The sequence below is a fragment of the Drosophila santomea genome, chromosome 2R (genome assembly GCF_016746245.2).
Source record: "Drosophila santomea strain STO CAGO 1482 chromosome 2R, Prin_Dsan_1.1, whole genome shotgun sequence".
Classification (NCBI taxonomy): Eukaryota; Metazoa; Arthropoda; class Insecta; order Diptera; family Drosophilidae; genus Drosophila; species Drosophila santomea.
In genome coordinates this window covers 7855427-7877862 of record NC_053017.2, presented here as the reverse complement: position 1 = coordinate 7877862, position 22436 = coordinate 7855427, and the positions used below count along the sequence as shown (strand labels likewise).

General features: G+C 43.6%; 2 protein-coding genes across 9 annotated transcripts in view; one reads left to right on the top strand and one right to left on the bottom strand.

The window, feature by feature from the left end:
* Positions 1-22436, bottom strand: part of LOC120446591 (protein sickie) — a 150843-nt gene that overhangs the window by 54080 nt on the left and 74327 nt on the right. For 4 of the 6 annotated variants that reach the window (XM_039627615.1, XM_039627612.2, XM_039627613.1 and 1 more), the window contains exon 3: positions 19363-19751. In XM_039627615.1, the coding sequence (XP_039483549.1) occupies positions 19363-19751 (389 nt within the window). Of the gene's footprint in view, positions 1-4694; positions 4856-19362; positions 19752-22436 lie in introns of those variants that run through there. The other 2 variants (XM_039627616.1, XM_039627617.2) reach the window with 2 other exon arrangements.
* Positions 12840-16470, top strand: LOC120446592 (xenotropic and polytropic retrovirus receptor 1). 3 transcript variants are annotated; one of them, XM_039627621.2, is made up of 6 exons: positions 12840-14220; positions 14282-14628; positions 14726-15060; positions 15133-15840; positions 15910-16076; positions 16137-16470. In XM_039627621.2, exons 1-6 carry the CDS (start codon positions 14152-14154, stop codon positions 16449-16451), a joined length of 1941 nt encoding a protein of 646 aa, XP_039483555.1. In that variant the 5' UTR covers positions 12840-14151; the 3' UTR covers positions 16452-16470. The 3 variants fall into 3 exon arrangements, with proteins under 3 accessions (XP_039483555.1, XP_039483556.1, XP_039483557.1); XM_039627622.1 differs by lacking the exon at positions 12840-14220 and having other exon boundaries at positions 14285-14308; positions 14368-14628; XM_039627623.1 differs by lacking the exon at positions 12840-14220 and having other exon boundaries at positions 14537-14628; positions 14716-15060.

Here is a 22436-nt window from a genome sequence, read left to right as displayed (position 1 = left end):
CAATAAAAACAAAGCTGACAGACAAATGAAGTTGCCACGTCTCCTTCTGAAAATTAAATACGCATGCCAGACTGATGGTCTTGGCAAGGATGTTTCCTTCGCCAGGACATTCTTACTTGCCGTGGCACAGGCAAACAGCCAACGAATCTTTGAAAAATCTTGCAAAATTACTTTCTTATTATTTTATTTGCATTTCATATTGTTCCTCAAGACGTCCAAGGAGTTTGGTTAGCCTTTGTCGGCGCGATTTTTTAAAGGATTGTTCGCATACGAGACACTCCTATTCACGCATTTAACTTTGAATTGTAAGGGCCAAACAGAACACCTTTATGTCTTTGGAAGCTCAGGCGAAATCTCACCCCACAATAATTGTATTCTTCAGGTTATTGAAAGGATTTGCAATTTTCATGGGTGCACATTTGTAAGTTTGTTATGTGAGCAAACGCAACGGTACACTTCATTCATTCAAACACTTTGGCACGCAAAGTAAAGTACTCATTTTATGTGCTTTAAATCATAATATTTGAATCATTTCCACATCATTATTATAAATATACCATGTGAAACCCCTATCTTTCTTTGCTAATGATGCATTTGTACATTTTGCTTGACACCCGCCTCCATCATATATCACATATCTCCACCCATCCCATATCTACATCTGCAGGGAACTACTCTGCATGCATTTCGTATCTTTTCGATGCGATCTCCCCTTCAGGTGTCGCATGTCAAAAGTAATGCACCGGGCGCCCCGACATCTCTTTATGTTCTTTATTTTGGACCATTCCACCGCTGTTGCACAAATTGAATTTACGTCTTTATTTTTGTTGTTTTGATTTTTGATTTGTTGCTGGAGATGCGGAGATGCGGAGATTTGCACAGATGCAGAAATGAAGCGAACAGAACTATGTAGGAGCAGCTGCCAAGTGTCTTTGACCTTTGCTGGCAGACTGAATGAGCCACGGGTGTGTGTTCCTCATAATAGCTGCCACTGCGGATGGCTGATTCCTCCGTTTCCAATGCCTTCCACTGGTGGCATTCACCTGTGCTTCACCTCCTCTTACATCCAGCTACTCCGCCATTGCAGAAACCCACAAGCCCACGCAGTTTTGGACCACTCACTAAACATTTCCGTGTGGCGGGGGGAACGTTGATGGCATCTGTGCTTCTATATATTGTATATATATATATGTATATGTATACATATATATGTATATATGAAGTCCTGCTCCACCTGCCCACACCCCCGGAAAACTTCTCGTCCTGGCTGCCCATTAGTTTGCATTGCATTTCGCTGCTGCTTTGTGTACAATGTATCACTTGAGTTGCATTTGTCATGGCAACAGCTTCTGAAAGCCTGACTCTCGTTGGGAAGCCAAGTATTACACTCGGGGAATAAAGGTGAAGAAACACAATGCATTTCTATTTGTAAACACGCCTAAAACATCTACACCGCTTCTACTCATGAGAAACTGTTTATACAAATATTAATACAGTTTGTGCGTTCATATACTCGTAGTGTATGTGACTACATAAATTATATAATTATTTTATGTTCTCTACTACCAAATATTAAAATGGCCTTTCGTCGTGAGTTCTTTCCCAGTGCAATTGAGACGAGAGTGTGCCTACGTGCATGGACACAAGGAGGCTCCACTGGCTGTGACCATTTTGGGTAGCTGCCAGTTGCCTTTTATGCAGCATCTTTCGCTTTTATTATTGCTCCGCACACATGGAGTGTTGCACGGAGTTAGCCCGTTATGGTTAGATCTCGAAATCCGGCTTGTCCCTTTGGCATTTGAGTTATTTAACAATTTGAAGCCATCCGTGGAAGAAATGCTCTCGAGCTTCGAACGGCCGCACCTCAAGACCGCACTCTATGCAGTTCTAAAGTCCCGTCACGTCAGATCGCTTCGGCCAATTTTCATATCCCTCTTAACCCAAAAACCTCTTGAACTTGAGGTTTCTGAGTTTTGAGTGGCTGTGGCGGCATTGCCGTTCAGCGCAGAGATTTTATAAATTTGCCACAGCAATTCGGCTGGCTACTGCACAGTCTGCACAGCCTCAAAGAACCGAAGAACCGCTATCCAAAACAAAACCGCATCCATCGGATACTACCCCTTGCACCGCCAGAATGTTTCAACTTGACTGCCTGTCAGCCCAAATCAACAGCCAAGGTCTGTTTGCAATTTATGCGAGTTGGCCTGGCCAAGAAGCCAGAACAACTTGCGCCACTCGAGAATAAGTTACTTTGTCTAAGGAGTGTTTTATTTTTACTCTTTGTACCTCATTTTACCCTTCGCCATTGGACTTTTGAAAAGGTGTTGAATGGCTGGTAATAAGCATAATTATATGCCATTGATATGGCATATGGAGTGGCCCACAAACGGAGCGCAGAATCGAATTAAAGAGCTATTCAGAGGAAGAATGTTTATGGCTCGGGGGAAACTCTAAATGCAAATCGAATGGATGTGTTTATTTGAGCCTGTTACCAATGAAATCACAAACAAATCGACGCGAGTGCATTTTCCAGAAGGGAAATCTTATACGGGTATAGACATCTTTCTGCTTACATATTTGGTGTTGCTTTTTATAAATTACTCATCTTGTGCAAAGCAGTCCGCAAACTTTCCGTAATTTTTGCTTGAACGTATTTGTTCTGCTGATGAAAGGCTTTGGGGATAGGGATACCTTACTCTTTCACTTAGCTCATAATCAACACCGGCTCTGTTTCCAACTAAAAGCCATGTCACAATGTCTCCGCCCTTTGAAATGTTGGTAATGCGATACGCTGGAGAACGTGTTCATTCTTTAGAGTCGTGTACCGTCATCTACCATCATCTACATAGTGCCCCAGACCCTAGGGAATCTCCTGACTTTCTGGTTTGCTGGCCCAAAAGAAACAGAACTACAGCCAAGTCATATTGTGCTCTCCCATTTTCAAGTGCACACATAAAGTCACGATTTTCAGCTATTAGACGGAGGCGAAACTTCGTGCTTTTTGTTTTTTGTTTTTTGTGCGCCTTTGGAGACGCATTTTCTCAGCTGCAGCTGGTGGCACAAGAAACAATTAATAGCGTCTGCCAAGATACATACTTATACATACACCTCCCCCCTTCCAGATCGGCAAGCTGAAAGATGTTTCTCAGCCTGCTGCTAATGGCTGTCGCCATCGTTGGACTGCCACCTTTTGTCGGCTGGTTGGCACCCTTAAATATGCAGCAGGTTGGCTTAAGCCTGTAAACAAGCCGCAAATGGAGAGTGGCCGAGCAAACAAATAAAATAGGAACACGAGGAGCGGGGCTTGAGGCCTCGAAGGACGTGGGTCCCCGGGGAGACCCTCTTCGGCAGCTTCCACACTTGGCCAACTCAAGTGGCGACTTCCACTTCCTTGTGCCGCAGTCACACCCACTCTGCAGTAGGGGTTTTTGAGGGAAATGAGGTGTTCTATTCACGATACTCAGGGCACGAATGAGTTTCGACCGACAAAGTGCTTGTTTGGCTTTGTGCCTTAAACCTTAAACTGATAGAACAAGAACATTTCATAATTTTACATATGTATATCCTCACATATATATATATATATATATATATATATATATGTAGGACATATTTTGTGCCCCAATAATGACATTTACAGCGTGGCCAAAGCAGACATTAAATAGGCATTTTCTTCACACCCAAGGCTGAATGCAGCTGACAACATTTTGTGTTTTATATTTTGTTTGAGGAGTCGTTTGCACAGTCTCTCACATACGCAGGTCCTGTGCGGGGGTTGCTCAAACAAACAGCATTTTCCAAGGGTTGGACGAAGACTACTGATAAGTAGCACACAGGCATAACGCACTACGAGATTCCTCTCTTTTTCAATTATGCAACTTTGGCAAATGTTTTATTTATTGACTTTGAAATGAGGAGGGGGAAATGGAATGTCACACCATTTTCATCATAACTGAAAGGTTTTTAGATACGGTGGTTGATTTCGGGCATGCGTTTCTTTCCGAGCATTATTTAAGGGGGTTGGCAGAGCACTCCCGCAGTGTGTTCCCATATCTAAAATGCACTTTGAAATATTTGAGTAATATGGATATGGCGAGGCAGCTGAACTCGGCCGATCGCTGGATTATGCAACGAATTTCCACTGGGAGAGGGCAACAAACCGAGGGCTCCAGCTGGATTTAGATGCCGTCTGGCTGGCAGCCAGAACTTCTTCATTCAGATCCAAGTGCTTTCGGCACTACGATCGTTGCGTGTCATCTTCTGTGTCGTTTTCGGCACCTCCAGACAGATGTATGTATACGTAAGAAAGCACTATATGTGGAATAAGTCGGGACAGACTGCGCCGGCATTAATTATGAACCTGGAGTGAGCTGGGAAAATTTGCACTTGCCCGCAAACATCTTGGGAACCACAAAATGTCATTTCCATTAGCTGCCCGGAAAAATGTGTTCCTAAAAATATCCCGTTTAGCTTTAGAAATTATCGTAAATCTGGTGGAACTTTGTTTTCATTTTGGGGCTATAGATAGCCCCGAAGTTGGGCATGATTGACTTGATTTATTGTGCTGACACTTGGCTCAATTTGAATGTTCTTCGTACCCATAATGACACTCATTAGTGGCCAGAAATCTAAACTGACACTTTCCCCGGAAAAATACGAGTATTTAGAAGCTGAAAGCTCAATTGGTTGGTTACCTTCTGACATCCGGTGAGTTGGGTAGACTGCGACACTTCCGTGAACTTTTTCCACCATTTGCCGATGAGGATGATGCATTTCCCATGTTTCTTGTGTTGACGGGGATTATCGATAACTAATTTAAATTTGGCATTTAGATGCAACTTTGGCACTGGATTAGCTTTTGCTTTTTTCCCTTCTTTTTTTCTCACATTACACTTTGCAGTTTTGCATTACTCTTAGATTTGTTAGGTTTATAGTGTTTATTATAGGTTTATTATGAAAATATCTAAGTATATTGAGGGGTATTTAAGTTACTATTGATAGCTTCTTAACAGACTCATTAGGCTTTTTTATGTTTTTATATTGTATACTTTATGGCTTTTGAAAAAGTGTTTGATGTGTCCCCACATATTTTTTATTTGAAATAAAGATCAAGGGGTATATTTCTGATCCCTCCGGTTCTATATGACACTCCCATCTTCCTTCTTCTCTTCACTATTCCAATACTAATTATATAAATAAACCATTTTCACACTAATTATGAGCTCAGATATCGGAATGGAATGTTTGCTCTGTGTAATTAGTTTGCAATTAAGTCGGGGATGCTGCAGTGAAAGTAGAAATGGACCAAATCAGCCAAAATGGCTGGTAGCAACGCCCTCCAGTCAAATACAGTCCGAAAAGGGAAAAGTAATCCATTTTGGGATGACCAAAGCGAAATATTTGCACAGCACTTTGATCTCAGCCCAAAAACAAATGGGGGTTGCACAGGCGGTTGGCAGTCCCAAGTTTAATGCAATTAAATGAACATATTTGCAGCTTCCGTGCAAGACAAACCAAACCAGACGGACCGACATTTGTTTTTGATGTATGACTGCCGATGCGGCTAATCGAGAAGAACCGAAAAAATGGGGTAGATTTTGCTCAACTCGCTATAAACTTCTCGAGGATTCCCTGCTCTTTTCGCTGGTTCCTCGCTGTAGCAGGAAAATCAATAACTTCAATTACAAGAATGGAAAGCTGGAACAAAAAATATTGCGTGTACATAATACGCACGTGTGCGTGACACGTGAGTGGGTGGCAGTGGCGCCCACCCGCCGAGAGTCCTTGGAACATCCTTTTTTAGGAATTTTTCAAGTGCCTGCTAAATGCTCTCAAAGTGGTCATATTTTCCCATCACCCCGCCAGTTGCGAGGGTGCGAAGTTCATGCTTAATCAATTTGTCGTAAAATGTAATGGGCAGAAACGGGCTGGATTCGATTCGATAAATGTAACAAGGGACTTGACACGTGTACAGGGATCGTCAGCTATTTCCCCATCGACTTTGACTTGTGGGTGCACTTTTCTGATTTATTGAAAGTTTGCAGCGGTTGCGTAATCACGCTGCCATGGCAACAATTACGACAATCAGAACCTCGCAAAAACCCGGACTAGGCCAGACCCAAACCACTCGACTTGGCTGAGTCCCGACTGACTGCATAATTTCCATAAATTGTTGCAAATTGCTGTTTGTTGTTTGTCACTCCAGTCCGGGCCCAAAGAGCTCGTCTGGGCGAAGATGTGGAACAGGAAACTAGGCGGCATCTATAGAAATCCATGAATAGTACAGGCTGGATTCTCTGGAGTGAAAACGATGTGCTTACAAGACTTTTGACCCACGATGAGTTGGTTTTCCAATAGGTATAGAAAAGGTAACAGGCAAATCACCTTTGGTGAGGTGCTAAACATCAAACGTGATTTCTTTCTCGTTTAAAATTAAAACCATTTCGCATAACTGATAAAGTAAAAGAACTATGTACAAAATTCCCATTATTTCCACTATTCTGTGTATTTAAAATCAGTAAGGATAGTAAGCCCATATTTAAGGCATGAAACTCTATAGATTTAGTTGGCTATAATGTCTGTAACCAATTCGCATCTTGCTCCTCACCACCCTCCATAATCACCGATAACTAATCGTTCGATTCGAGAAATATCACGTAGCCAACTTGAGCCGCAACTTTTTGACACACTTAAAATGCCGACGGCCGCCAGTTGAGTTGGGGAAAAGTTTCGAGTGGCAGGACTGAAGGAAACTGGTGTTCTTATCAGAGCGTTGCACTTTTCGCACACTGCATAAAAAGTGGCAGAGTCGTTTACCCAGCTCTTATCTATGCCGACACATAAGAGGCCCGAGGGGCGCTCTAAGGAATTATTAAAATCGGTTTTGGAAAATGCATTTTGCATAGTGGCCCGAAGCGACAAGAAGTGGAAATTGACGTTTAGGCACGTACAATGGTGCCCGCAAGTTGGCTAAAGAAAATCATTTAATATGCGGCAAAGAAGTGGCAAAAAGTTGTTGAAAGACACGCATACATAATCCAATATGTGAAAAAACACTGCGAGAAACAAAAGCAGAAGGATCAACATTTAAATGAACAGATTTTACTTGGAACTCGAAATTTGTATGGAAAGCCTTTAAATTTTATTCAGTGTTCAACAGCGGCTTTTGAAATTGTTTCATAACGCGGGTGGCAATAAGCGGGCTGGTTTTTGGGATAAGCCCTACCTCAGAATGCAGTTTAGAGAGAAAATTCACCGGGAAAATGAATGGGTTTCCGAATCAGTGTAACTCTGCCATTGTTGAAGCCGGTCAAACACGACTGGACTGGACTGGACTGGACTGGAGTTTGTGGGCCATTTGGCAGTTGCTTTGTCCTGGAGCGTCTCGAAACATAAATCTAACAATGCTAGCGCTCAATCACTCCAATGGTCCTCGGGTTCTTGGGTTCTCGGGTTTCTGTAGACTCCAACGTGGCGCTACGGGCACATGCAGTGCATATCAAACCGAACTTCGTCTGCGGCTTTAACAAATAAATTCTGAGGAGATTTATGGCAAAAGCCCGCCCCAAGCCCCACAATCCCCTCTTAGCTGACATAAAAAATACTTCCATCTAAATATAAACAAAGCAGAGGCATGAAACGAAGTGAAGGGCGGCGGACTTGGGGATTGGGGAACAAATTTAAAACGTGCAAATGCACGTGCTGCTCCAAATTCTAGAAGCGCCAGATGAGGAGGGGTAAGTACGCATGTGGAATTGGGGGATTGGGGGATTGGGGGACTTTGGGGGAGGGAATGGGAATGGGAATCCGGGGGGTTGCCTTTTGCGCTCCAGCGAACAGCGGGGACCAAAACAAAAATAGACAAGTTTATGGAGCAGAAATCAACTTGAAAGAGTCTTTTAGCTTCCGCTTAAATATACAAAAGTGGAAAAACGAATGAAAAACAAAGGGAAAAGCTACAAGTTTCGACAGTGTCACAACTTTGCGATACCCTCGTCTTCTGGGTTAATGGGCACTGCACTTCTGTGGACGGGAAATAAATCTTTTTTACTGCACTCCCAACAAGGAGAAGAAAATTTAAAGCAAATCCATATTTCAAGCTTTTATGGCCAGGCCAGTCACTATAGATACTTTTTTACTAGCAAGCCCAAATGGAGTGGAAGTGTTGTTTTCCTATAGGCTTACACCTCTAATTTGATCAATCTTCCTAGGTTTAATACATCCCTTTAGACTAAAAGTGCTGGGTATCTGAAGGGAAACCTGAAGACAAAGGCGTTTTTCTTTTTATATGTCAAAGCAAATCAACAATTTGTCACGGCATTTTGCATTGAATGGGGGGAGCAGGGGGACTGACAGGAAGGAGGGCAAAGTTGGGTGGGGCCAGAGATTTATACGCATTTCACTCTTTTTGGGCAACTCAAAATGACATTTGTCTTCCGACTATTTTACCCTTTCCAACTCGTTTCTCCCAGGCAGCCAATTAACTGCTTGCAAGGGCCGCCTTAAGATCAATGTGCGAGGTGCGGCCCACATCTTGAATTTAAATCGGAAAATATGTGTACGAGTATGTATATTTACATGAATATTTCATAATCGCTTGCTGTGTTCTGGAGTTGCAATTGACATTTCCTTGGGCTGTCTGAAATCTTGATTCTTCGCTCCGCTGGCCTTTTCAATTGAAAAGGCGACAAGAAACGTAGAAGGAGAATCAATGTTTCTGAACGCGGGACTTGGGTGGTCTTTCAATCGCGTTTATTCAAGCCACTTATGGACCTTAATTTATCAAGCAATTTGCACAACAATTTGTGCATCAACAGGAAAGGTAAATGTTAGGTGAAGAGAGATTTAAAACTGGGATTATTCACCCCACTATTAATATATTTATAAGTGACGAAGTGACTTTCTCCCTGGCACGTATAAAATGCAATTCTTGAAATATCTTCATAATTCATGCCAGCAGCTCGTCGCTGAAAATCGCTTAATTGTCATCGCAACCACAAGGAGTTTAACCCGCGTCCCGGTGGCCATTACCATTATCATAATTAAGCCATTAGCGCAACGCTGCCAACTAATAATCAAATAATTGTGCTCACTGCTCCCTCAACTGTCAGGTACCTCGGGTTATTCACACGCTTGCCCCGAGATGTTGTGCCCCTATCATTAGCTTATGCTTTGGATTGAACTGAAAGCAGAGGAATAGGGCCCGCCGAACAATTGATTTTGCTTGCTGGATAATTTGACAGCTTGCTTCTGATATCTCGAGTCTCGAATTCGATTTGGATTTCGATTTGGATTTCGAGGGTTGCGAGTTCAATGCTCCCCCGCCGAAGGATTTTGACAGCGCCTGTTACCCGCTTGTCAGATTGCCATATTGTCAGTTTGTCAGTTTGTCAGTTTGTCAGATGTCAGTGGCAGAGCAGCATTGGAAAATTGAAAACTGAAAGTACACGACTTCAAAACATCTCATTCCCAACATCTAGTGAGCATAATTAGCAGGAGTCCCGAATCCCGAACATGGCAGCTTCCATGCATCTTCACAAACATAATCCTTTTGGTCCCAGCTGCCACTTGAATAAAATGAAATTAGAGACGCAGGGGAAGGCGGTTCAAGAAGCTCCGAAGAATCAACAGATTCGAGGCAGTGATTAATTAGAGACACGCGTCGAAAGCCCCGAAAAAACCGGTTATCCACCAGTCTGCAACATGCGATGACAATGGAGATTAGCACCCTTTGGGATCCCAAATTCGCTTAGCTTCTCCATCCATTGTCTGCCACTAATTACCGTTGGGCTCTCAACTTAGACAACTCCCATTTTCTTCAGACCGTCTGGCTGCCTTGGAGGCAGTCATATGGAAAGGTGGCGAATTAGGGTGAAATTGACTGATAAGAACGAAGATAGAGTTCACCCTTTACTAAACGATGTTGTGGTTCGATAATTTCCGAGTTGGGTTTGCATTCCAAGGGCATGAAATCAAACTTTTACAAAGCATTTATGGCAGTTTATTTATGTGGGCGCTGGACACAGCGTATTCCATGTCAGAATTTCGTTGGAAGAACGGTAAGTTGCAGTGAACCTAAAACGAAGCTAAGCTAGATTTTTAAGGGGAACGCCACAGGCTATTAGATCAAATATCAAATGAAATACATTTTAGTTAGCTAGCTTCAGCACACTATCGTATATATTGCTAAAGCTATGCTATTTCAACTTTTGTATTCTGAAAACTTTTACTCCCAAAGGTCCGCAGACATGAAAGCCAATCCTTGCAAGGACTTAAATGGCGCACAACTCTTATCGAGGATACATTTATAAAACATGGTCCGTGGAGAAAAAATCGTCTGGTCTGGCAATTTTTTGGGTAGTGTTTGCCTGGCTGCAGTAAGCCTTTTAATTTGTGTGCACTGAGATAAGGCCATAATTATGGAGGGTGCTAGAGAGTTGGGTTGGTGGGTATTTAAAGCCATGAAGCATACATCCAAAAGCCTGTTGGATACAGTTTATGGACGAACTTTATGTTCGAGTATAAAAGTCGAAGAATCCCAGGAAATTTCTCCGATAGCACATCACTTGGCACATTGACTTTATTTTGGCACTTCTGAGCGATGCTTCTGAAGCCTCGTTAATCAACTTTATTCACACACTCTTTGATTTGCCGCCATTTAGTTTTGCGAGTGGCACGCGTCGCTTGAAGCCGGCGAAACAAAACAAAACAAAACAAATCAAAACAGTTCGTATCCGTAAACGTATCAGTATCCGTATCCGCACGAAAATCTCCCGTTCGTCGACGCAGCGAAACCAAGCGACCGATCCGAACTGCTGGTGGTGGCTTTGAAAAACTCGCTTGTGCCGGCGATTTTCGTCCCAACTTACAGTTTTCCTGGCAACATGTTCGATGTTCGAAGTGGAGCTGGTTGCATTGTACACTCAGCAAAACGGTGTAGATTAGATTTGTGAATAAGGTTTTATACAAAATAAAATGCACTGAAAACCAACAATTTAATATCTCCAGTCAAATCATTGTTTCTCAAAATTGAATTTACAAATGAGAATGAAAAAGATACATTTTTTGATGCATGGGTTCAGGAAGTTATGCAATGTTTTTAGAAAGGATTTTATCACTTTAGCAACCAGAGCTTTGAAGTCATACGAAAACGCATTTAAAAACTTATTTTCCATTCAACATTAAATTTCTGTCTCATTTCTTAGTGTGCATCGAACCTCTGCAGGCGTTTGACTAGCTTGCCGTTCGCGTGCTGCACTGGGCTGCTCCAAAAATACTTGGCACTTGCACTTCTGGGCGGGGGACTTGGGCGGAGGGTCTCGTCTCCTCTGAAGTTCAATGCACATGCCCCAGCTGCTGGGGGTCAAGCAGCCAGTTCGCCGAGTGGCGAACGAGACCAATTAAGCCGGCTAAAGTTATTGTTGGCCAGCAAACAAATCGCCGCAATTCAACAAAGTAAGCAATTATAGCAAATAGTTTCGAGTCACATAAACTGTCGCAGAATTGGAGACTCAGTCTCAGTCTCGGCCAGGCAGAAAGTAAAACTGTTTAATCATCGAGCTTAGTTTCCATCGGGAAGCTCGTTTGACGCTAAGCCGATCGGGCACGCACTCAACTCGTTTCCTCCAGTTTGGATGTTGTGTTTCTGCTTATACCCTAACCCCTTTGTTGGCTTACTTTACTTAATACATTAAGTGTGAGCACTTGTCGGCTTGCTGCAGTTGTCTGGCATTGACACTTTTTCCAAATGCTCTATTTTTAGATCGGATGAAGTTTATGGCCAATGCATATTGCGCAGCGTGTCGAAATATGATTGCAATTACTGGCATGTGCGATGTAGCCCCAAAATCGCAGTGATTGAACGGCAGAAACGAGTTTCGAGCTGAAAGTGCTCCGTGGAGTTTGCCACTATAATTGGAGTTGGGTTTTAGTGTATTCAGTAGAAGTGGGCGGCGAAGAAAGTGGCCGAATGCAATTAAGTCGTTGCAGACAGCTGAAAAAAGGAGCAGGGAGTCGAGTTGACTAGATTCGAGCAAAGGCTGGGATTCAAATTGAATTTATTGGGCAGATATTGTCATGGAATGCGATTGGAGCTCATGTAGCTGCCACGTCTGAATAGTGATACACAGAGTAATGTGGCTATCAAGCGAGTGAGTGTTAATTGAATCGAAGCCAATAAATTAACTGAAATTATATGAACTCTTTGATAAGCTAAGTTACTTACGGATGTTACCTACAGTAATGGAATAAACTGTCCCTTGTTTACTTGCCTCGAATGTTTTATCAGGTGAATAAAGAGTAGAGGGATGCTTTGAATCTTCCACAACTCTCTATCCTTAACTTGTTACATCCACAAACACTTTAAAAATAAACAGCATCTATCCTCTGTCCCTCTGCCACTCCTCCAAAATGCAGAGACAAGCAAAACTAGACCCAATAAATCTTTGTTTGGACAAATCCAAAAAGCATGAAAGCCTTTCGCCCGACTTGCCACACACAACATACGGATATAACCAGATGTAGTTCCAGACTGACTCCTCCGTAACCCCCTCCCAAGGCCATTAAGCCCCTGCTCCGGACTCCAAAAACACCAAGCATGCATTTTACTGCCTTTTGTCCGACTCCGGCAAACTTTCCGGACGGAGAGGAGCTCAGCCGGGCACTTTATCATTTCAATGGCCACCGGCGGACACTGCAATGTTTACTTTTCATTTTATTTAGTCTGTCCCCGGATTCCGCCGATGATGTGTACCACCCCATATTGTTCACTTGGCCGTCCATCCAATTGTTGAGCGGTTCGTCTATGCAAATATTTTTATTTGTCCAATGGTTATGGGTGTCCAGCCAGTGCAGCCCCAAAAAAATGTGCTGAAAATTCTCTAGATTTCACTTATTAAATGCTAAACTTTCTTTCTAATATGAAAGATCCCTCAACTCCTCACTAGAACTCAGACTTAGACTGGAATATATTTTATATAGATCTGAGTCTAAGCTGTATTTCTGTTAACTACTTTGTCTAATAGCCAATTATTCTACTTATCCTGCGAATTTTAACTAAAACCAGCACTGCTGACAGCTGCTCATTTTTCATTGCTGAAAAAGGGTAAGGTTCAGTATTATATTCCGCACATGCTGCAACTTTTCTCTGGCTTAGTTTTCCTTCACCATCACCCGGGAAATTCACGAGCCGTAGTCATCAGCTTAATCAAGTTCTTCAAGTAGTTCATGTTCCCGGGGGAGTTAATTACCCGAGTATTTAGCATATAATTATGGAGTTCACCTGTTTTCATCATCGCCTGTCCGTGTCTGGTTCTCCATCCAATCCCCCCCAGAAATGGTCCCTTGAGGGCAGGACAAACTTGATGCCCCGCCCATTGGCAATTCAATTTTCCTTTACGACCGAACAACAACAGCAACAGGGGGAAAACTGTTGGAAAAAGTAATCATCGTTGCAATTGTTTCACATTTTTCACATTCTGCCTCAGAGGGGAAGATGAATGCCGGCTTTGATGATGACGACTGAGGTGAGATGGGAGTCCTTTTTGGCCGCCCACAACTACTCATCGTGGGATGCCTGTAGACGACATTTTCCCACTTTTCCCAATTTTCTTTTCTTATGACTAATGGCAAGCCTGCGGAATCGAATTGTGGCTCTCCATTGGAGAGTCAGCGAGCTTAAAGAGTTGCAAAACTGATGCCAACCCTTAGTCAACTCATTTTCCTGGCGTTCTCTGTATTTTAATAATACACCCAAGCGCAATCTCTTCAAAAAAGGCGGAAAGCTCGAAAAAAGGAACTTGAAAAGCCCGAAAATTGTAAGGATGGAGTTGTGGTCCTGCGGACATCGTTTGCGAAAACAAAAGCGAAATTGTCAACTGCTGGAATATGGGAATGGGAAACGCATGTCGAAATTCGCGTGGGTTTCAAGTTTTACAGGACGAATTTAATACATTTTGTTGACGTTCTAGAAGGGATGAATTCTCAATTACAGATTTCAAGGCTGCTGGATTTTGGCTAATAATAATGCCTAACTGTTTGGTTTAAACAAAATGTGTATCAGTCATGTAATGATCGCACTAGAACTAGTATTATTTGTCAAATAATTTGAGCTCACAATAATAGTGAACATACGAGTATACAAGCCCTTTAAAAATGAAGTTTGGCAAGACTCTAGATAATCTCATGGTACCCGAGTGGCGACATCAGTACATGAACTACAATGTAACTCTGAATTATTGTCCAATCCTAAATCCAGACTAAACATTCAATCTCATTTCTCAAGGAGCTAAATCAGTTGATACGGAATGGCGTGAGCAATGCGCCCAGTGGAGCTCGGCCAAGTAATGATAGTGTTATCGGTTACTACAGGGACTTCGAGGAGCTCTTCTTCACCACCTGCAGAGGTGAATTGACCAAAGTAAATGACTTTTTTGCCCACAAGCAGGCGGAAGCGCATCGCAAGCTGGCCACCCTCAACTACCAACTGGACCGTCGTCGTGCACAGCAGGATCCTCGGGGATCGTCGACATCCAGGGGCTCAGCTTCGTCAAGGACTCGCCAGACGGAGGACAAGCGCAAGATGCCGCCCATCAAGAAGCTTCGTCTGGCCATGAGCGAGTTTTATCTGAGGTAAGTGTCCCTAACGTCCTGTTCCCTGTTCCTTGCAAGCCCTTCATTCCCCTTTTTGTACCTTGAATTAAAAGAATGCTAAAGTAGTAACCCCCAGCCTGATAATGTTGCAGAACTATCAGACATTGAACTTGACAGCCTTTCGCAAAATCTGCAAGAAGTACGACAAGAATCTGAAATCAGAGGCTGGCTTTAGCTGGTACGAGAGATTCGTTCTGAAGTCGACTTTTGCCATGACCTTGCAATTGGACCGAATGATTACGGACACGGAGGACCTATACACGGAATACTTGGCCAATGGAGACAGATCCAAGGCCATGGCCAAGCTTCGAGTGCCGCCATTGGGCCACCAAACTCCACCGGTTCATGTCTTCAGCGCCGGTCTCTTTCTCGGTCTTTTCTTGGTGGGAGCTATCATGTGTATTATATCATGTATGTAGATCCTATACATTTGCTTAGCTTTGAGGATTCTGTTTTATTAACAGACTTTCTCCCTTCCTGTAGATTTCTCCTTGAATTTGAGTCCAGAGCTTCGCTACACCTTTGTCAGTCTGTTTAGAGGGCCCATTTCAGGCGTGACTTTCGGCTTCTGTCTGGCTTTGAATATTAAAGTGTACGAGAACGTGGGCGTCAACCACGTTTTAATCTTCGAAGTGGAGCGCAGGAGTGCCTTGGGAGCCATGGGGTCCTTGGAAATAGCCAGTTTCTTTGGCTACATGAGCACTCTCAGCATTCTGCTCTACTTGCTCCACAAGGAGTTCTTTATTGCGGATCCGAACTACATACCGCTGGTCCAGCTGGCCGTTGTAGTTGTGCTCTTCGTGAACCCCGTTCCCATTCTTTTCTACTCAGCCAGGATGTGGCTATTGACCGTCATGGGACGCGTCCTTTTGTCCCCCTTCTTCTTTGTGAACTTCGCGGACTTCTGGGTGGCGGATCAGTGGACCTCTCTGGTGGTCAGCATCGTGGACCACTATTACCTGGTCCGGTTCTATGTGCGATACTTCCTGGATCGGAGTGATGCCTTCGAGTTTGAACCGGACTACGCGGTGGCAGTCATCAGATGTTTGCCTGCGTGGTTCAGGTTCGCTCAGAGTCTTCGAAGATTCAGGGACAGTGGGTCCAAGTCCACGGATTATCTGATCAACGCCTTAAAGTACTTTTTATCCATAGGGGAAGTCGTATTTTCAACAATTCAAATGCAAACAATTAGTACGTGGGTTAACTCTAATTACTCGATTGCTCGAAATAATCTCATAACTCGGTAAAAAAAAACCTTAGCCCAATATACTGAACTATTTGAGAGCCCCTGGACTTGGGCTTATATAACAATTTGCATTGTTTCGTCCATTTACTCTGTGTTCTGGGATTTGCTGATGGACTTCGGTTTATTCAGAGTGTGGAAGGGTGAGAACCTATTTCTACGCGACAACTTGGTCTACCCCAGGGTAAAACCTTGAACAATCATTTATTGGAAAGTAATCAATATAAACACATTTATTCTACAGTGGCTGTACTACTTTGTGATCGTGGAAAATACGCTGCTTCGGTTCGTTTGGATCTTGGAGTTTGTCCTGGTCTATCAGGATGTGTTGGCACCGTACAATGGGAAATCGTTGATTTGCTTCAGCGAGATAGTGAGGCGATTTTTCTGGAACTTCCTGCGCCTGGAGAACGAGCATTTGTATAATTGCGGGCAATTCAGAGCCACACGGGACATCTTCATAACGAGGCTGGATCCGCAAGAGGAAAGATTCCTGCAGAGTGTAATGGACAATACGGAAGATTTGGCAAGGGAAAAAAGAGATAAAAAGTACTTTTAAGGTGCCATCCATCCATATTCTGGTGTTACCCTATTAATATCCTGTTAATATTAAAGTATTATTTGCTGAACAACTTAAATTGGGTTTTATGAAATTAAAGCTGATTGTAGAAACTTCGAAAATTCCCTTCCTTTGAATGCCTGTTGCACTGCGAACATTTCGTTTCTCACTTTCCTCCTCACCGCTTCGATTGCCAACAATTGACAGTCAATGAAGCGTTTACCCCAGACCTAAACACAAGTTGCCAGGACATTGGGCACCCGTCCAACTCTGGGCACGCAAATTGAATAAAATTAATCTCACATTTACGAAATTAAAACCACAAATGGAATTATAAATTCAGAACAGAGGGGCCGACCATGTGGAAAAAACCAAGCCCGCAGGACAACAAAAGTTAAGCCAGACGAGGCTGAGGACAACAAGGACTTGACAATTTGCCAGTGAAGAGTGAAGAGTGGTCACAGCCAGGACGAGTGCACTGGGGAGGGGAAAGAGAAAGGACATGCTGGATCCTGGGTTCCTGGGATCCTGGGGAATTGCCTCTTGTTCATGGTCACGCATAAATGCATGCGAATTAGAGAGCCACAGGAACCCACGCACGTGGGCGGATTTATCCAATTCAGGGGGTAGACGTGGGGCCCACCATCGTGCATGTGAGTTTCCTCCCCCTTAGAAGACCTCTCCCGTCTCCCGTCTTCAGGGGTTACTTTCGAGCCAATTCCAGAAGCAAAGCTCGGTTACAACTGCTACAAATACAATACATTCGGCTGGCATGTCTGCCAAAGCAATTTGCAGTTATAAATGGTGGGAGTTGTGCACTCGGGCTTAAATCGCCATCAGCTGTTGCTAAAATCCAGAGAATATGTCGGGATATTGGGGCATAAATTCAAGTGCTTTATGGCTATGGGGTATGTCCTCTAGTTATTTTAATTATGTGCGTCGGTGCAACATGTTGCTCCAGCCAGCAGGTTGTCCCCAAAAAATCACAGTCGGTGCTTCGAGGAGCTGAAAACCTGCGAAGTGCCGTGAAATTGGAATTCCCCAAGAGCAAACCAGCCACCCTCTGTGCGGAATAAAAAAGCAGTCAGTAGCAGCTGCCGTTGTTGAAATGCTTTTGAATTTTGCATTGCCGAAATTCCAGCAAGGACTGCCGCTAATGGTGCACGCAGAGAAAGAAAGTCCTTATTTGCTGGGCTGAATAAAAGCTGCTAGAGTGCTGTATACTATCGTAAATAAATGTAGAATTTCAGTTCATTCGCAAGAGGACTTTTATAGCAGTGCACACAGCTTTCAGCACCTGGAAAAGTGGTTGACTTTCTACAGTTTTCGTGTGGGTGTACCACTCTCGGGGTTGCTATTTTGTCACCGTTCCGGGTGGCTGGTGGGATCCCCAACTCCCTAACTGGGTCTAGGTCGCCAGACCGCAGACAGCATAAACATCGCTCTGGAGGGTCGATGCCACGGCGGGCAAGCGAAAGTTTTGCGGCGCAACTTTAAGTGAAGCGCTGCAGTCGCCTGATTGCGTTGCCTACCACAAACTAGGCGCAAGGACGACCATAAAAATGCTGTGTAATTTATTTGTCTGCCAGGACGAGCAGCAGCGAACGCAAAACATTTCCGCAGCACATTTAAATTTCATAGTCAGTGAAAGTCATCAACGCTTTGGGGTTCGGGTTGCAGTTAAACGACCAAGTCGGAGGACGGGAAAGTGGGGACGGGGCGCCACACAAAAGCTTCCGCTTCCTGTCTGCATCTGCGAGGATTTCCCCGAGGGTTGCAAACACGACGCTCCAAAGGAAAGCCCCAAAGGAACAGGCCGGAGTCAAAACCGAAGACCTCCCCACAGACATTGGGCAAATAAAGTTTTCTAATTTTGCCATCTTCTTGCTTTGAATTTTTCTGAGAGCTCTTGCGGAGTTCCCCCTCTGGCAGAGATTTTCCTCTCTTTAAACTTGTAGCACGCCAATTGTGTTTGCCTTTCTCGAGTTTTCCTGCCCGTTTCCCGATGACATCTGTTGGCGGCGGAACCCCAAAAAAATGGAAACCCAATCCAGGGCCCAACTGCCTGTAATTTCCGGCAAACAAACCAATAAATCATATTAAACTCGCTAGGAATCCTGGTAAAGCGCAGAAAGAAATGCCTGCCGGATGTCTTATGGCGCTCTAAGCTAAATTCAAAGGAAATCTCTGACATTGGATATGCAGTGTTTTGGCTGGCACTGGGGGAGGTATTCTGAATCGATGGGGAGTTTCGGATACGCAAAAGAATTAACCACCGCTTAGTGGAGTTTTTGGAATTGTCTAGTTCATTTGAATTTTTGCTAAGACAAAACACAACTCTAAATGAAATTGTGGGCAAACGCGAAATCTTATTAATAATAAACTATAAATTTAATAGTAGAATGCTTTCTGTTTAACACCCAAAAATTTAGAATCGATTCCAGTTCTGATATATTTAAAGGTTTGAAGTTGTATATTTTCATATTTTTAAAACGCACGCAGTGGTTTGAGTACGTGCTAACAAAAGCTGCTAGCGATAAAAAGCTCGTTGCTACAAGAGACCAATGCAGCGGCTCACCGCTAGATGGCTCTGTATGTAAGGTGAAACTGGATGTCACATAGGCAATTATTTGACAGCAGTATAGATGTAAGATGTAAAATGTAGAATGTAAGTAGAACTCGACTTATTTCGTTGCATACTTCTTAATAAAAATCAACGCGGTGGAAAATTAAAAGAATGTTTCTAAAAATATAAATAAAACTAAAAAAAAAAAAAATATATATATATATATAACACACAAAGGTGGTCGCACACCCTTCAATTGCACACTTTTAAGCACTTACCAAAAAATGTTAAAATATTTAGTTGCGGATTTGAGATATTTAAAAGATGCTCACGCAATAAACTTACCGATTCACCATCTCATTGCCGTTTTCAAGCGATTGGGCCAATTGCTGTGGCGTTTGCTGCTGCTGCTGCTGCTGCTGCTCCTGCTGATTCTTATCCTGGTTCAGACTGGATCCCGGAGTCCTCAGTCCGCCGATTCCCAGAACCGAGCCGCCGATGAGAGTCGACGAGGCGCCCACTCCGCCCACTCCGCCCACTCCTCCCACTCCGCCGCTGCAGCCAACGCCGATGGATTTGGTCTGCTTGGCCTGCTGCTTGAAGCGACTCAAGGCGAAGAACAGGGCGAGCACGGCTTTCAGGCGACCGGCGCAGATGTCGTTGGTGGTGATGTTCTCCAAGCCGCCGACCGACTGGCTTCGCAGCACATGCAGACACGAGTTGACGTTGTCGAACTGAAACAGGGATTGAACAGCGGAATGCAAATGAAATCAAGGCTCGGGAATGGCGCACACTTAAAGCTATTTAACTACGCGATGATTCATGGGCGGATCTCTTTGGGCCGCCTAATATAAATGTAAATCCTCGAGCTGCTTTTATCGCCGGGCGCCTGCAAGTCGTGATTTTGACATGACTCCCAAATGAGGCGCCCCCCGAAAAACACCGATGTACAAATGCGTTTTTTATGGCTAATTTGCCCAGGCGTCTTTAACTGCTTCACGCACACGACCTGGCCAGAAAAACCTCTCGTCTCAAACCGAAGCCGAACGAAACAAAAACTGACATTAAGATAAAGTGTTCAGGCATCAACTGCCCCCCTCAGCACCGTTTTCCATTTGTCAACACCAGAAAAAAACACAAAAGACAGGTCGCACGACCTCGAGATACTATGACTTGGGATTAGAATGAGTTGAGGTTGAATCTTCAAACATTAAAAGTACTCATGCTGCATCTATGGAACTCAAATATTCTATGTAAATTAAATTGGGTGAAGGCATTAATTCTATTGATTTTTAACCATATTTTCATATTCATTTTGTATTAAAAGGAAAGGTTTTCAGAAATTTAAAATTACTCGTTGATCAGCTACCCAAATCGCCACTTTGCTGAGCGACCAAATCTGGGAGGGAGATTGGGCAGAACCATTTCTAGGCTTCGGGCTTCCGAAAAACTTCACAAATTTGTCTTTTTCGTATCGCAGAGCACGATATTTCATATTTTTTCCCAGCTTTGTCACAGTGGTTGCAACAAATTAAGAGACACAAAAAGCATACATATAGTTAAATAGAACGGAGAGGCAAATGTCGAAAATCAAACTTGACAACTGACATGACGGCAGACAAATGACAAACGTCTGCTGGCTGTGTGCACTCAATTTGCTGGTCGAGAAGCCGAGAAGCCGAGAAGTCGATGCATCCGACGGTCCAAAGTTATCTATATCCAGTTGACAGTGGGGCTGGGCGGACGAACTTTAAAAGGCTGCCAAAACTTATATGGCAAACTTTGTAATAACTTTGTGAGAGACAAAATGGCAGCAACTTTTCGCCCAATGACTTTGGCAAACAATTGAAAAGCTCCAATCGCAGATAAGTTCAAGTTCAATGCCGCGCCATTATGCGTATCTACGAGATACTTTCCACTCGACTCCTCTTCCCCACCGCCTGTCAGCATTAATATTTGGCCAAAGTGTTCTCGCTAGCTCGCAGTTGCTCAATTTCTTGCATTATAAATTGAGACAATAAATTTACATTAATTTCAGCTTTCCTTTCCTTGTTCAGGGAAAACGGGGCCACTGCCGGAAAGCGGAGAGCTCCTACCTACGTTCTATCAATTTGTATCTGTTGCTCGTTATCGATTGGGGCTTCTAATGATAGATAAGTTCTGTCGAATGCCGCATTAACTTCTGTAGTTGCCGACGAAAGTTTTCCTGTCTTTCAAACAAACTGCAATTATTATGATGTTGCACTAATTGGTCGGAGTTAAAACTTCAGTTTTGAAAGTTACTAATGGCCCAAAGAAATTGTCCAGAATTCCTGGCTAGACTTTTGTTAAATCATTACGTGTAATATTGAACCGAAATTAAATACTAAGGGGAAACCACAAGCGAGTACTAACATAAATTGCTCTTTGATTAAGGCGTTATAATAAAATGATTTGGTTACTGTTGCTGCACTTCTACATTGTAAAAGCCATTCTAACATCGAATGAAACAAACCATTTGAACGTGTAACGCATTTTCCGCACCTGCATTTCGCCGCGTTTAATCAAACTGTCTAAGTTCGATTGAGCCAACAGATCGGACCATTTGTTACGGCCCCGTTAATGGGGAACTCCTCCATTAGCTCGCCTTGACAACATCATTTCTCTCCGCGAACCCCGGTTTTTACAGCCGTTCCGAGGGGCAAGTACTATCGTTCGATCAATCACGCGCCGCGTTGACAGCTGCAAATGTCAAACAGAGCGGTGCACTTATTTACTATGCTCCACAATGAACACCGCCCACAGAAGCCACAAGGCTACAGTAGCCCAGGGTACACAGAGAGAAATAAGCACCCCATATTAGTATTAATGATAACCTCTCAGAATACTTACAATTTTTGACGTACTTAGCGCCAATCATTAATCATTATCTATAACTTACTTGATCCTGCATTTTAAGTAAGGCATTTCAAAAGTTTTCCGGTTTTAATTATAATTTTCAGACCTTGAGATGCCTAGCTTCATGTTTTTCATACCGAAAAGAAAGATCCGGTTTCGGAAGCATTTCTTCCTGAGCTGAGCAACCTTATCCGTTTCCCAAGTGTAGATACCCGTGACTCAACAGGGTCACAGAGCACGAGTGTCTGTGGCACAGTTAAGACCCATTGAATCGCGTAGCTGGCGCAGGCAAAGTGCATTGAAACCCCGACTTACGTAATATGCAGCAAAAGTCAAACAAACCACAATAGATGGGCGGCGGGAGGAGGGGTCGAAACTGCAACAAGATGCGGCAGCTGCTGCCTCTCCAAAGAAGACGGCGAACCGCAACTCGAATGCAACGAAATCGCGAAACCGATACGATACTCCTACTCCAGCCAAGTCTGACGCAGCCACAGAGCAAGGAGCTTCCCCCTCAATCGGATACCCACTCACAAACGGGT

What these genes read in the sequence shown, in the direction of transcription:
- LOC120446592 (XM_039627621.2), top strand. Translation starts at nt 14,152, where the DNA reads ATGAAGTTTGGCAAGACTCTAGATAATCTCATGGTACCCGAGTGGCGA. An exon ending in ATCAGTACATGAACTACAAT is followed by an intron (nt 14,221 to 14,281) that starts GTAACTCTGAAT and finishes TCATTTCTCAAG; the next exon opens with GAGCTAAATCAGTTGATACG. An exon ending in AATTCAAATGCAAACAATTA is followed by an intron (nt 15,841 to 15,909) that starts GTACGTGGGTTA and finishes AAAAAACCTTAG; the next exon opens with CCCAATATACTGAACTATTT.